At 38.2% G+C, this 16,693-nt stretch overlaps 1 protein-coding gene across 3 annotated transcripts in view; it reads right to left on the reverse strand.

The window, feature by feature from the left end:
* dnah7 (dynein, axonemal, heavy chain 7) overlaps nucleotides 1-16,693 on the reverse strand; it is a 106,583-nt gene that overhangs the window by 56,510 nt on the left and 33,380 nt on the right. For 2 of the 3 annotated variants that reach the window (XM_079663851.1, XM_079663850.1), the window contains exons 26-32: nucleotides 16,142-16,244; nucleotides 15,128-15,255; nucleotides 14,580-14,792; nucleotides 10,585-10,683; nucleotides 9,885-10,133; nucleotides 7,145-7,294; nucleotides 2,832-3,014 (exon numbers count right to left, since the gene is read on the reverse strand). In XM_079663851.1, the coding sequence (XP_079519977.1) occupies nucleotides 2,832-3,014; nucleotides 7,145-7,294; nucleotides 9,885-10,133; nucleotides 10,585-10,683; nucleotides 14,580-14,792; nucleotides 15,128-15,255; nucleotides 16,142-16,244 (1,125 nt within the window). The remainder of the gene's footprint in view (nucleotides 1-2,831; nucleotides 3,015-7,144; nucleotides 7,295-9,884; nucleotides 10,134-10,584; nucleotides 10,684-14,579; nucleotides 14,793-15,127; nucleotides 15,256-16,141; nucleotides 16,245-16,693) is intronic. The other variant, XM_079663852.1, reaches the window with a different exon arrangement.

Consider the following 16,693-nt stretch of genomic DNA (forward strand, 5'->3'; position numbering starts at 1 on the left):
AAATGGGGAGGAATGTATTATGTTGGGGAAAATGAGGTGAACAGCTGGCAGATCATTTCGATAGCCTGTACTTTGGAGCTGCAAACATATTTGCTCGTACTGAGTACTGCATTTTTTATCATTTTTGCTGATGGAATTGACTGCTCTTCCTCCACAATATATATATTGCAGGTTATTTATTGCTGCCTGGCAAATACCTTTTAAATACATTATTAGTAGCTAGCAAGAAAGCTTTAACAGGAAAATCGAGACGGGTCAAAACGACTGCCTGGAAAGATGTTCTGATTTAAATTTGAATAGACATACGTTTTAATGAATTTGTGCAATACTATGTTTATTTAGACAGGATGATTATTGATGTGTTACTATATAAACTTTATCAATATAATGATTGAATGAATGGAAAGGTGACCACTCGTTTATTATACTAGTTTTTTTTGTATTGCATTTCAATGCTCCTTTAAAGTTTAAAGGATAAAAAGAGGGGGAATGTAATTTCTCTTGGTCAGGACTTGAACTGCTGGGATGGTTGAATGCATGTGTTATGAAAGCAGTATAAAACGTGGTAAGTGGTTTTCAATTGTGTTCTTCAACTGTCTAAGCTTAAATGTGGGGTAGGTAATTTTGGAGACACCAGCTCGAGTGCGCTAGAATTTGAAAATACACAACCGGAAAAAATCTGCCACTTCACATGACCAATGAGGGCACGAGATAAGTTTGTGCAGATGGAAGGCTGACAGGCAGGTAGGCCATCCAGTTATTATCGGGCCGGCTATAATGATTGGTCGTGCTTTTTACAGTACTACGGCTTCCACAGATTACATTTTTTTATGTATTTAATATATTCATTGCTATCGGGATGTTTCACATGGAGAGCATTCCATGGAATATAACAAAAAGTTTTTCTGAAATAAATTACATACTCCACCTTTAATAGCATAGTAGCATAAGTTCAAGGGGCCCTTTTTTGCTTTTTGGGGTTTTCCCTTTCCCGTATAGTGTTATAGGATGTTGGTGCAGGTAAATGGTCTGCAAAGGCTGAAATCCCAAAGTTCCCTAACCCTATCCACTCAAACCCATTGTACGTTAGGGGTGTAACGGTGTCCGTATTCGTCCCGAACCGTCACGGTTCGGACATCACGCAGCACAACACATTCGGCACATGCATCCGCCAGATTTGCCAATCACCGGAGCCCGGCAAAAGACAACAGCTGTTCAACAGCTTATCCCGCTGTTTTTAAGAAGACCAAAATAAATAACGGAAGCTATTGGCATATATATTTCAACGGCAATGCGCCCTTGAAACACTTTCTTATTATTTATTTTGTAATATTTTCAAGACATTCTTTTTGGTTTTACAGCTTGATGAAACCTTTTTGTTTTTCAGCCATTATAGATAATATGGCCATCTGAGTGTGTGTGGTACTGTTTGTGGTTTGTTTTTAGCTTTCAAATACAGCTAATTATTCAAATGTTAGAGTTCCTTATTTGTATACTGAAACTTGCACTTCTGTTAAAAAATAAATAAAACAAACCTGGAATAATGCATTTGGGACTTTTTTAAAACTTTTTCTTCTTGTACCGAACCCGTACCGAACCGTGACCCCCCAACCAAGGTACTACCGAACCGTGAATTATGTGAACTGTTACACCCCTATTGTATGTGATAGGTTAAGTGGCGGGACAACTCTAAGTGAACCAACCAATCAACAGTCAGGCAGGCAGGCAGTTTGTGAAAATTAAAGTACTTTTTGAACATTAAAACATGTGAACATGTCCTCAAAATACAAATATAAACCTAAAAATGACCATAATAGGGCCCCTTTAATGAATCAAATCAAATCAAAGTTTATTTATAAAGCACATTTAAAACGATTTTTGTCGGACCAAAGTGCTGTACATGTAATAAATACTACAATCACATAAAAACACATTACTACAATCACAATAAAAGACAATAAATTACAACAGATATATAAAAAACACAGGGAAAAGTCAGGAGTCGTGCTCCGCTCTGACTAAAAGGCCAAGGAGAAGAAGTGTGTTTTAAGAGTAGATTTAAAAACCCCTAGGGTCTGGGCCGACCTCACATGGAGGGGCAGAGTTTTCCAGAGCCTAGGGCCAGCTGCTGCGAAGGCTCGGTGCCCTCGGGTTTTGAGCCTGGTCTTGGGCACTATACCAGCAGCAGCTGGTCAGCAGACCTTAAAGCTCTGGCTGGGGTGTAGCGATGGAGGAGTTCAGCTATATAGGCCGGAGCCAGCCCATTTAGTGCTTTAAAAACAAATAAAAGGAGTTTAAAATCAATTCGGAACCGAATTGGAAGCCAGTGCAGTGAGGCCAGAATTGGGGTGATGTGGTCACGCTTTTTGTGGCCAGTGAGAAGACGTGCAGCTGCGTTCTGCACTAGCTGCACGCATTTAATTGACGCCTGGTCCAATGAAGATTAAGCAAAGATTAAATGTGATAATACTTTGTACAATTGTACCTTTTGTGACAAAAATAAAAAAAGACAGCAACAGGGCATGACCACTGAGGTGAATACTGGAGAGTAGGTGTAATAAAGACAGGCATAACGGGAAATGAAAGCCTTTGTGTAAATGGAAAGATAATGAGATGATGTGGGTGAGAAGAAAAACATGGCCATAACCGTTGCAGCAGAATATTACAGCAAGAAAACAGCAGTAGACAATCAAAAATTGTGTTTCTAAAGGAGAACAGTAAGTAATCCATCCTCTACCATATCTTTAGATTGGACAACGTCACTACTATAAAATGGAAAAGCATGATACTCTGTCATGCAAACCTTGATCAAAAGTAAAGGTGTTTCTCACCGTGGCAGGCGACGCCACCTCCAGGTCCATGGGCTCAAAGATGAGGCTCATTTGCGGTGACATCTGAATGATCTCGCCGCTCATCAGACACAGCTTCTTGTTGTCATCGAGCACCGTGTTCATGTTCTCGATCCACACCGCATCCACTGGGCCGTCAAAGATAAGCCATTTTCTGTCGGGACTCTGAGAGAAGCAAGAAAAAAATAATTTCTTACACCTTGAAGGAACATTTTAATTTATAGCACAATTACATGTGCTATTACATGCTCGACATAGCTGGCTTTATATGGGAAGACGTTTCAGGATTTATTCCATATTGTAGATATCGGACATCAGTATTCTTCACTACTTGAATTAGTTAAAGCCAATATGAATATTTGATAACTTGTGTGATTGTAAGTTGACTTGTTAAGTAGTGGGGCTTAAAATGTTTACTTGTTAAATTAACAGTGAAGTGCCACAACGATCAAACATGTCAACTAATAGAATTTGTTGACATCACTAGAACTATATAGGTCAAAATAGACCCTAACTAGTTGGCGTGTTTGCCTTGATTAGTTAACAAGTAGGAGGAAGGGTAATTATCTTAACAGTACGGTCCACATGACCAACTAGTTGAATTAGAGGGCATTTTGGCCATTACTTATAAGGTCACAATTGACCCCAACTAGTTAGGAGAAAATGTAATCAACCAGTTTAAAAATGAACCCAACAGGTGTAACCATTAGACATTTTAGTGTAGCAGTTGTGGAAGAAATACTTTTATTAGGTAAGTATACAACCCTGTAGAATTATTTTGTTACAAGTAAAAGTCTAGAATTCTAAATGTAGCTAAAGTACAAGAGTCAAAGCATCAACATATTCTTAAAGTACCAAAACAATTACGTTTTATGAAGGAGGGAGATTTCCGGGTACAGTATATACTAATTATGTTGTATAGATGAGAGTAAAACGTACCATATTTGCTTCAATAATGTAGTGGAGTAGAGGTTTAAAGCACCATAACATTGAAAACGTGAGCACTTTGACACTTGACTAATCAAGGATTTGGAATAAAGTTTGGCTGGTTTTCCACAGCCTTTGGAGTTTAACAGATGGAAGAAGGCTCTAGCAGACAGACGGATGGACGGACCTTTAAACCCTGGGGAGGCTTTTACCTTCAAGTAAAAGACAGGCTGAATATACAGAAGGTTGGCCCCCGCAGTGGAAGAATATGCAACATTTCTGAAGTACTCGTGGAGCTTCAAAGTACAAAAAATAACTTGTTTTTATATCCTTTAATAATATGCATTCATTTATTGCACAAACAACAATCCCTGTGCAGACTTCCAAGGTCATGGAAGAACTCCTAAGCATTGTACTGAAAGAATGTCTGCAAAAACGAATGAAATTAGCACCCAGACTGGCATAATGGATGTTGACAACAAGCGTCAGATCTCCAGTTAAATGGGCTGGCAGGAGTTGTGCTTTAAATTGATTTGTTGTAATATAAACCCATGGAAGATGCCTGTGTTGGGGCCATCTAGTGCTTGTGAGGGAAGTGAGTATACTGTAATGATCTGACAGAGCGTTGCCACTGGGGAAAAAACAAAATTAATTGTATGCGCGGTGAGTTTAACACACCACACTGCTGCTGATTCCAGATTAGTACAGTACAAATTAGGTTTAGTAAAATGTGATGGGAGGAACAAAAGGGAACACTATCGCCCAGAGGAAAATTACTTTTTTTTAAACTGAATTAAAACAAGCCGCTTTCTCGTTTTCTATTTTCATTGCATCAGTGCGGACTGCCTTGGCCGTCACATCCAATCCCAACAGTCCTTATTCATTGACAAAAATAATGAGACATTTGTAAAATGACAAGACGGAGCCAATTTTTTAAATGACATGTTCATTTGGAATCAATTTGAGAATAGAGCGAACAGATGATTTTCCATTATGACGTGCCTTCACTGCCATCATGTAAAATGCTTGCCCATGTGTGTCTGCTGTGTGTACATAAATGAAAGAGAGTTATTAAAGATTTAAATTCAACAAGACAGCAGACTTTTTTATTTGTTTACCCTGTCGAGGAAGACTCTCTTTCTACCAGCCTGAAATGAATTGTAATGTCAGGCCTTTTGTGTGATGATCCGACTTAAACTCTGAAGACTGAGTAGACGATAATGGATGTGATTACCTTCTTCTTATTGCACAGCTTTATGCAACATCCAACATGTGTTGCACCACATTCAAATGTATTAAAACATGACTAACCCTTGTGCCGCACTTTAAAAAGAGAGTACAACAATGTCAAAATCTTAAAACTGTTACGCATTTATATAATTTTCACCACTTGATCATAACTAACAAATACTAATTTATTTTTTGAATGTTTTTGTACATTGTACCTCTACTGTGACATGTTTACATGCTTTAATATGAAAAAAGTGCTTTATTTTCATACTGCCTGTGCTACAGCATCTCTTTTCACCCTCTGTCTGAAACCAGAGCCCAGTCTTCATTCAGAGTTAAACTGATAACTCATATCCAACTATGTTAGCATAGAAGTGTAGCAATATCCACACAAATATAACACAGTAGGGACAATTTATAAATAGAATAGGTAGAGATACAATATGACAGTATTGGTCAATCCAAAACATTTATTAGCATTAATGACAGTTTGGATCATGGTGTCACATTTTAGCCTAAAATGTTCATATAGTAGCCTATTGTTTTATATCCAAATCATTTTTACGTTTGGGATATGTTAAGGTTGTTTTGTTCCTCTATTTATCATTCAGTCTAACCCACTAACAGACGCACATGTATTTAAAATAATGATGATGCCTTTTCCAGTCAAAGTAATTGCTTTGTTCAAAAACATGTTTTGAGTTAATGACCCCATAATTGTCCGAGGAAATGTCAATATTTATATATATTGTGTTTGGAACATAGAGTTTGACTAGCTGACACAGGAGCATCAGAATCTCCTGTATGATGTCAGAAGCCCAGTTTGACATATCAGAATGCTAGAAGCTCACATCAAACTGTGACCCAGCTGTTCCTCAATGACAGCTGGAGGTGTGATAGACACTTCACTGAATGAGACAACATCTTTAGATAATGTTTGCGTCCCCCCTACAGCTGAACTTCTTTTACTTTGACAAATTCTGCCACTTTTGAGGGAATACTGTATCTGTCATTGTCATTTTTAGATGAAAAATACGTCAACAAATTGTTCATTGTTATGTTTAATCCTATTTTAGACAATAATCTGGAGTTCCGGCAACATGTAACATCAACAACACATGTACTACTAACAAAGAAGAGAAGGCACGACATGGCTCAATAACAAAATTATGTGTCAAGTTATTTTTTACCCCTTTATTCGAGATGTTCTAGCCCAAAGCACCTTTTAACTTACCCAAGGCAAACAAGCAGTCCATATTGTTTAGCTAAAGTGTTGTGCATGAGCTAAATATCAGCTCTCAGAGGAGCTCTGTGTATTTTGTTGGCAGCCTGTATAAACAGAGAGCAGTTTCCCTGGCATAGACCAGGAGAAATGAAATCCCTCATCAAGGACTTCTGTACGGGCACGCCTGGCTGAGGGGCCCACATGTAAGGGTCCTATCCTGGCCTTCACCTGCAAATGATTAGGCAAAAAGACTTGTCCCAACCTGGAAGAGTTCCACAATGTCTCTGAAAATATTGCCAAACTGTTGTTGTTGTTGTGGCTGACCGGGAACCTACAAGCGGCTCAGCATAGTGTGAATGATTACCAAACAAACTCGCTTTTTGTGCTAACCACAGCATGAACAGCGGTGGGACGCAAAACAATTTGTAGTTGTGCATTATGGTAACTCAATATGCCATGGATTCTTGAAAAACCCCAAAACATGTTCCCTTCTTTGAGCAGATTAAACAACATTGTAAACATTTTCCCAACTGGATTTGGGCACAAAATCATAGTTTCAGTCAAGGTTAACATTTAAGCTAGTATTGAGTAAAATAAATGGTATTAAGTACATGGAAAGCCATGGAATCCAAATGGGAGATGTAACATCGGTTGATTATTTGTCTCTATATCAGTGTTTGTGAAATATCATGCAAATATGTACATTTGACCACATTGTGCGATTATACTGGATTTGGAGGGCTCTGTATACTGTACAAAAGAGGAACAGGTTGTGTGCGACTAACCCTGCACGGTTCCAGGATGATGACATGTTCATCTTCATGAGGGTCTGAAGGAGCATGTAGATACATCTGCATGCTCCTGCATTAGTTAGACAATACTTTGTGTGTTTGATTCTGAGGAGCCATTTTACCTGGGAGGAAGCAAAGGATTTGTAGCTGACGGCGAGGATGCCGTCGGACCACTCGTGAGAGATGGGGTCGAAGTTGCCGTACAGCTGGCCCATGGTGATGGATTTGGGATTGATAACAGTGATCTGCACCTGGTTCTCATCCATCAAACCCTGGTTTAAGAGCAACATACATACAAGCACACAACAGAAATACAGATTAGGCCAATACATCGAGTATCAACTCAAGAAAAAAGGACAGAAAGGCCAACAGTATATTATTACATATTCTATTTTTAAATTAAAAGAAATTAAGAGATTTAATATCCGAGATTAAAGTCACACATTTACAAGCAAAGAACCTTTCAAGGACACATTGCCATAGAAACCTTTAATTAAATGAATGTATTAGACCCCTAATTGCCTGCCACTGAACGCTGTTGAGTAGTTCAGTGTTTCTTTTATGTGAAATTTGTAAACTGTTTTTTTACGTCTAGTAGTTTGTTCAATGTCTGTTTTTATGTTTTTATGTTTGAAAGATTACGGTGCTGTCTTGGCTAGGACCCCTTTTCGCAAGAGTTTCTGAATCTCAAAAGAAATACTCCTGGTTTAATGGAGGTTTAAAAAGTAATAATTAAAAATAATCTGGACTTTGGAGAGACATTGCTGTGAATTGGGCGTATTAGGAAGAAAACAACAATTGATTTTAGATAAGATATTAACTATCTCATCAGAAACTACAAGCAATGGCTAGAGGAGGAAAAACACAAAATATTCCCACTATTTTTTTTATTGACTTTTCTCTTGTAGCTTTGTCTATGATAATAAGTACGTTTTTTCTGTTACATTTACTGCTTACACCTTGGTTTTTTTCTCAGAATATTATCCCCTCACGCTACAATAGCCCTTATACATAGTGTACACATAAACAAACAGGAGAAAATACACATGAGAATTCTTTACTTTACACACAAAGAAGAAGCAAAAGAAAGGCCCTGCATTTCACCAACTGTCTCCACCAGGATCCACAAACTGTTTAGAAGCTGTCTGACAAGACTTCTGATAACTGAGGAACAAAAGCAAAAAGGCAACAAACGGCTTGCAAGACAATGTGTCACATTGAGTTAGAAACTATGAGAAAAACAAGCAGCCGAATAAAAGAACAACAAACTAGTAGAGAAAGGGGAAGTGGAGGGCGGGTTAGACATGATCAGTGGATGCGCAGCAATAGTGCTGACGATGATAGATGTGGCGTTCCCAGGCGCTCCATCAGCGGGCCTTCATCTGTCTGAGTGGTGGGATGCCTCTCAGCCCCCTCAGCCTCTCAGCCATGTAAATACAACAAGCCAGTTCTGCTCCTCTCCCTGAGATCGATAACTACTAAACAAAGACTACAGCGCTGACAAATTGGATGGATGTGTTTACTTGTGTAGCTCAGCTAAGCCTTGGATATTGAGTGTATCACATATTTTTACTTGACGTTGAAAGTTTCTATCATCATTTTGTTTTACTGATCGAGCAAGATCGTGTCCCAAGGACTTTGGAAACACCATTTAAACTTGTGATAAAATACAATTAAAGAATGCATGGTTAACCATTTGAAAATATTGCTTTTTGTCCAAAATATTTTTGACAAATTGAGCAGGTACCTGACAGGAACATAATGAATACGATGGACCTCAAGGACAACTACAGGAAATGCAACCAGGAGAATACATTGGTTTAAAGAAGCTATTGATCAACAATTAGTGCCACGTAAGGAGTCATGAATTATAGCAGGCTGATAAACAACTTGCGGCCACTTTTCTCCACTCGTGCTGACATGATCCTAAATAATAATTCCCAATTTCTTAGCAGTTAGTAAATCCAGCTTTTATTCTCTTAATCATTTTTTTTCAACTGGTTATAGTTGAAGTGATAACATTGCTATTTTACAACCTGGCTGCTTGTTTTTGTGTCTACAGTAAGTGGCTATTGAGGACAGTGATATCATTCCAGGATTGAAGGAGAGGGCTGAAGCCAGAAGCTGCAACACGTGAGCAATGTGTTCCTGTGCATATTCAATGCATGTCCACCATAAGTGCTTGTTTTTTGCCACTAAGAGGCTCAAATTGTTATTAAAGAGTCTGACAGCATTATGGAAAGAAAGCTATACATAAATCATTAAATGTTTTTTTTATTTTGTTGTTCGAGTTTGTGTGTTATCGTGTCTGACCAAGTCTCGCTCTTGTTCTGAAATCACACGAGAAGTGACTTATTGCCAGAAGACAAGGGTGGACACCTAAGTGGAAGTTGGCCTAGCTTAGTGTTGACCTAACGATGTTCACTGTACCAGCAGTACATGTAGCTGATTCTGGCCATGTAAAAGAGGCCTTACCTTTTCACAACATTTCAGAAAGATACTTTTTCTTGAAGGAAACGGTTCGACACAATACCAGGTAGTCCAGATCATGCAAAAGATACATATAATGTATTTATTTCTCTTTAGCTTCCTTTCCATAATGTTGTCATACACTTATAATAGCAATCTAAGCCAGTGAGTTACAAACAAAAGATATTTTAGTGGAAGTACATATAAAGAATACAATTGCGTGAAGCATCATGTTGCAGCCGGTTTCCCAGCAGTAGTTTGGAACATTCTAGCTCTATACTGAGCCAATTATTTTTTATGTATTTCCTCCACTGGTGCCTTAAACACTAAAAAGTAAAAAAAAATAGGTTCCAGTTTAAACACCAAGAGTACCCTTTAAACACGACATCCTACCTTTTCAAAGACATCGTGAAGGGCTGCCGCCAGCACACGATAGGCGCAGGTCTTTCCTCCGAAGGGCTCGCCCACAACCATGAAACCGTGCCTCACTATCATCATCTCAAAGATCTGCAGGATTTTCTCAGCAAAGAACTCTGTGACTTGCAGGTTCATGCGCTGGCAGTTTTCCTCGATGGCTTCTATCAGCACCTGGTAGTCTCGTGTTGGAAGCTGGACCCCCGGGAAGAGGTCAGATGTGATACCCTGAGGTGGAAAGGGAGTAAGGGAGAAATCTCGGAATGAAATGAGGAAAGTCATACAATGGAAAGGGTAAATTCGTCTGTTACATTAGTTATCATGATAAAGAGGTTTTGAGTACATTTATTGCATTATGTCCGATACTCTAAGTGAGGCTAAATATTGCAATTTTTTCAAATGAAAGGTTAGTGTTTTTAAAATCAATACCGTATACAAAACTTAATATTGCAATACAGAACTGTAGTGATATTTTCTTATATCCCTAAAGTGTGGGGTAAGGACACATTCAGAAACTCATTCTCTCACACACAGATTACAGTGAACTCTTCTGAGCCAAACAGACATTGTCCTTGTGCTTTGTGGCTGCGAATGAACTGAGTGGAATTAACTCGGGCTGACATCACTCGATGTGTGTCGCTCCAATAATCTGGACAGGAGGAGCTCCACTGTGTCACACCTCAAACAGCTTCAGATCATGGGACAGGAACTTGGGCAGATTGACATCAATAATGGATCTCAGCAGCAAGGTGTCTTCGTTCTCTTCGGGATAAGTGAGCTACAGTGCCAAAAAACCAAGAAGAACAGAAGAAGAGGAGAGGAATGAGATGTAATGAGAAGCAGTTGAATGGTGGAGCTTTATGAAGGAGTGTCACTGAAAAAGTATTTGTGAGCAACATTACAATCATCACTGTTTTTTTTTTTTTATTTCACCTTTATTTAACCAGGTCTCATTGAGATTGAAAATGTCACCTGGACAGTTTGAATGTAACTTAGTGCATTTACTCAGGTACTGTTCTTAAATATAATTTTGAGCTACTTGTACTTTATTTGAGTATTAAAGGGGCCCTATTATGCTCATTTTTAGATTTCATAATTGTATGTAGTGTCTCTACTGGGACATGTTTCCATGCTTTAATGTTCAAAAAGATCTTTATTTTTCTCATACTGCCTATGTTGCAGCACCTCTTTTCACCCTCTGTCTGAAACCAGAGCCCTGTCTGTTCTGATTGGTTAACTTTCTGGATCTGTTGTGATTACCAAAAACGGTTCTGTCTGCTGCCGTCTGGCAGGCGTTACCGCAGCATCACGACTAAAGCCACCAGACTCAGGGACAGTTTCATCCCACAGGCCATAAGACTATTAAACACCTGAACTTTGAAACAACATCCATAACATTCATCTGGCTGCTACTTAGAAATTATTTATCAAATATATCATATTCCAATCACTTGTATATACAGACTCTTATTGCACTATTTCATTATTTTTCTTTTTGTATTTATTATTTACTTGCACTATTATTTTCTGTTTTTCTGTCTTATTGTGTTGCACTGTTGGAGGAGCCTGTGACCTAAGATTTTCATCGTCATAACTACACTGTAGCTATGTATGTATGACTAATAAAAGCCTTGAATCTTGATTGGTCAACTGGTTAGAAGTGTCCCGCCCCTATCACGTACAGTTGGTTGGATCACTAGCCAATAGAAGAGCGAGTGCATAGTGACGTCACTATGTTACGGACGTAACAGTATGGGAGAGAAACTCCTTCTGGAGGGAACTTGGGGATGTATCCTTTGCAGACCATTTACATGCACAAATACCTATGTAACACACAATAAAAGGGAAAGAAAACGCATACTTTGGCCTCTTTAAATGAGAATGTTAAGATATGAGGGATCAGAGTTTTTATCCATCACTGCCAATCAAAACCATTTGCTGTAAAGAAGCTACATCAGCAAACAGGGGTGAAAAAAGTCTGTTTCACAAAGCAACATTTAAAAAGGCAACATGCTTATAGTCTTAAAAAAGTTTGTCTACTTTATATAGCACTGGTTTGAAAGAAATGATTTGCATGCATCAGGCCACCACAGTATAGTATAAATATATACGCCATGTGTATATAATGCAGGGGCTTTGTGATCAATTCCTCTACGAAAGACAGCTCTTTGTTCGTCCCTCACATCATCGCACTCTGTGAAACAGTTTTGTCATGTTGTGTTTGGAATATAAGGAGTCTAATTCCTGAGATTCCTCACTGTGTCTGAAAGAGAACTAATGCATAGAGCAGTGGTTCCCAACCCCAAAGGGGCGCCAAAGATTGCAGGGGGGGCGCCAGGCCTCAGATGATTTGAGGCCAAATATCATATTTAGACTTTTTTTTTTTTTTAAAGAAAAAAAAAAGCAATACATGATTGTCACTAAAAGCCTAGTCTCTACATTACAATAAAATATAAAAAATAATTGATAAATTAATTTGAATAACAATCCAAGTTAGTAGCTATTAAAGGCATAAAAAGACAGAAATGTATAATTCTTTCTTTAATAGAAATGTTTCTTCTGCCTGTAAATTGTCCAAACCGTCTTGTCTGGATAAGCGCATTTTTAAAACATAGTCATTGTCCATGCCGGTTTCAGTTTATTTGTCACAGTTGCTCCGATCAGATCAGTCTCCTCCATTTTGTAGATTATTTATGACTTTTGAATCCACAAACACATCGGCAAAAAAAACGGCTTACTTTGAGCATGTATTTTAAACAGTTTAATCCCTTTGTGAATTGTTTCCACCTGCGCCGTCCTTTAATTTCTTCATACAGCGGGAATCCAAATGAATTAATCCTGAGTCCAATAACCATCAAAGTCACTCCAATAGTGCTCCTTAATTACGCCTTCATCCTCCTTTAACAAATTACTTCACATTCACCTAGTTTGTGACAGTAGTTGTAGCATTTTTGAGACTTTGAGACTTTAATTACCACTGTTGTGCACCCAGCACATCTGCTCAGCTTTTGGAGCAAGTGAGAGATAGTGAATATTTTGCTCTGCAGCTGGATGAGAGCACGGATGTATCAAATATTGATGTTTATATATGAATATAAATATGTTTACTGTTAATATTACTGTTGAATATTATATATAATATTTTTAAGGCATAAGTAGCTTTCAAAAATGCTAAAAAATTTAATTGTTCATATTACTGTTCAAAATTATATAATATTATAAAGACAGAAATCACTTTAAAAATGCTTTACAAATATATTTACTGTTGATATTACTGTTTAATATTGTGTTAAGAATGTTTATAACAGAAGACACAATGAATGTAATGAATGACAAACAAAAGATAAATACAACATTTTTTAGAAGATTAACTGATTATTAATTATTATTAATAAAGCTGTATGATTCATTTGTCATATTCTCCATCATAATTTACTCATCATTTAAAAAAAAAATTGCAACAGGGGGGTCCCCGCCAGACGATAATGCTATATGGGGGTCCTTGGCATGGCAAAGTTTGGGAACCCCTGAGTTAGATGATCAAAGATTGCTCTACTTGGGGTAAAATGTGCTTACCAAAAAATAAATAACCATTAAATCATCTTAAAAAAGGTTGAAAAGAAGCATACGGGACCATGTATGCACTTATACACTAATGAACAAAATGCAGATTTGATATGTTTATAGAAATATCTTTATTTTATTTTAATTTATTTGACCTTTTATTGGAAATGTTCCTTAAAGGTGGGGTAGGCAATTTTGGAGAAACCAGCTCAAGAGCGCTAGAATTTGAAAATACAAAACCGGAAAAAATCTGCCACTTCCTTACAGAGCCCCTCCTCCAACACACGAACGCTCACATGACCAATGAGGGCACGAGATAAGTTTGTGCACAGATGGAAGGCTGACAGGCAGGTAGGCCATCCAGTTATTTTATGCGGGCCGGCTCAAATGATTGGTCGTGCTTTTTACAGTACTACGGCTTCCACAGATGACATTTTGCATGGATTTTTTGTCAAAGCACTTAAGATATTCATTGCTATTGGGATGTTAAGAGAATTCCATGGAAAATAACAAAAAGTGTATCTCGAGCCGGTTTCTCAAACTTACCTACCCCACCTTTAACTACGTATGCTAATTGTAGTAGCCGATTATGAATAATACAACGTTCAAAGGCCACTTAGCCTACAAAAATAATTTGAGTATTGCCTCGTGGAAATGTAAGCAATTCAAATACCATCCATCGTTTCATTCAAAGTGCTTCATTCGATATTTCAATTGATCAGTTGGCGGCCCACTAAGGACTTATAACTTTTGCATGGCATTTAAATAAATGAATACAAACAAAACCAACAGGCGTGCGGATGTCAAAAAATGTAAAACTTCTCTTACACTAATATAAATATCTTTATACTATTTGATTTATTGTTTCATTTTTTCATTACATTCTTACTTTAACTTCTTATGTTAGTATAAATATTTGTATTGTATTTTGTAAATTTGTATTTATCATTTTATTTTATGTTATTCTAAAATATAGCAGCTGTAATGAAACACACTTTCCCCTGGGAAAATTAAAGTATCTTGATTCTGATTGTGATTTGAACCTGAATTGTTTGGGGGAAAATGAACCAAAAAATCTCGTCATATAAAAAAAGTTCAGTGTGGCGATACCTTGAGGTTTCCAGCAGCAGTGAGCACAGACTTGACGGCCCTCATCCCGTAGTCGTAGTGATGCTGCATGGACAGCTGCTCCGAACAGAGGCGATATGTAGCCACGATTTTCACCGACAGGGGCCGCGCGGTCACAAAGCCGCACGAGTACAGCACAATCTCTGCGATCATTGCGTAGTCTGGTACCATCATGGCCACGGTCCTGAACAGAGCCTGGAGTCAAGAAAGAAAACGTTTTTTATTTTTTATGATTTATTTTAGCCATTTTTATGTAAGAGGCACTTGAGTGACTGATGGTTTAAATACCCTAAGGTCGATATTTTTGACATGTTACATCTTTTTCATTTAATCAAAACAATTTTTTTTTACAATGGTACAAAATACAAAAGAAAGATAGACAACTGTAAACTTTTTTTCTTTGTTGCCGCTAGAATGCGGATTTTCCATTGGTTATTTCAACTCCTCAATAATGTAACTGCCTCAAACCTTTAAGCTCCAGAACCCCCCAGTTTGGAGATCTAAAACAGCAGGGATGACTGAGGCTGTACCTTGAGATTGTCCGGTAGCTCAGAGCGTCCAGCGTATCCGGGGTTCATGGTGATGAACACAGCGCAGGAGGGGTTCAGCCTCAGCTCGCTCCCTTCAAACTGCAGTATCTCAGCGTGGGAAGTAATTCCTGGACACATAGATACAGTATGTTTTTCATCGTCCTTTGTGCCTTTTGACTCTTATGAAGACAGTTGAACCCACTTAGTTTTGACTGCACTTGGCTAAAAAAAAGTCACTCCCACCTCGCAATCTCGATTGGTACGAAATCTAAGCTTACCTTGATGATGAGATACTAAAAGTTGCATTTTATTTGTAGATTGGGTCAGAATTAGATTCTCTCCGACGACAAACACAGATACACACTATAGTAATATTATTTAGTGACATCCGGTGCAGGGGTGCTGCTTTGGCTGTGTTTTTGTTAATTGTCAGTAATTAGACATAGTGAGGTTCATTAGTTTAAGAGTCCTCCGTCTTTGTATTTTTTTCTTGTTTTAAACCGAACCCATCAGGCCCTTTGTTTTTTGTTTATCAGAGCACTGTTGTTTTGTACCCTTTTAGTTCATATATCTTTATTATACCACTAACATCTGGTCTTGTGTTGCTCCCCTATGCCTGTAACAAGCTGGGGCCTAACTCCCTCTATAAACATTCTGTCCAGGAACAAACTCCAGGTATAAAAACAACTGTGATAAAAAGGTGTCAGTGGCAGTCAAGCAAGAGAAAACCTAATAGCATTTTCAAACTTCTGTATTGGGCCAAAGAAAATCTATATCCCCTTATGTTGCTCTTGCATCTTATGACACAAGACTTTCGTTGCCCGCAGCACACACACTGTAGGAGACACTGCTATGTTGCGTTCAACAAAGCTGTGCTTGAAGTTTTGCCGGCCAGCATACACAAATTGCCTTGGCTGCTTTTTGCAGCTCTTTGTTGTCTAAAAACTGTTTTGTATTTCACTGGTGATTCTGGGATACTGCAGGCTTTTGGATGTAAAATAAAACAGCACAAACCTCTCTGAATGGTGAGAATCTGTTGAGCCACCACAGACAGCACCTCCAAGTCGATGCGGTTAAACTCATCAAAGCAGGCCCATGCTCCGCAGGACAAAAGGCCCTGGACACACACACATGCACACATGCACACAGCAGGTGGGAGGATATTTCAGCATGGCATAAGCAAATTCAGTGTAAGCAAATTCAGTGTAAACAAAAATGGGATTTATTTTCTGCCAGTGTGGCCGCCCACATTCAAATCATACACAAAACTATAATCACATTACAATGGTCAACTACATTAGTAAGCTTTTTCTTTTTTAGAAAGCACAGATCTGAATATCCTACGGTTCTTACAACAGGAAGTTTTGAAAAGGGCAATGTACATGAGTAACTGCTTGTATATATTTTGCCTAATAAAAGGGGAACAAAATTGTACTACAATTATGCATTATATTTGTAAGGACAGGTTGCATTGGTGTCTAGACACTGACACTTAAGTGTCTGTGTGCCATTCTGGTACATTTCTGGAAATATGAATGGAAGGGAAATGAAGTCAGTGACTGTGTC

The sequence above is a fragment of the Notothenia rossii genome, assembly GCF_949606895.1.
Source record: "Notothenia rossii genome assembly, chromosome: 2".
Lineage (NCBI taxonomy): Eukaryota > Metazoa > Chordata > Actinopteri > Perciformes > Nototheniidae > Notothenia > Notothenia rossii.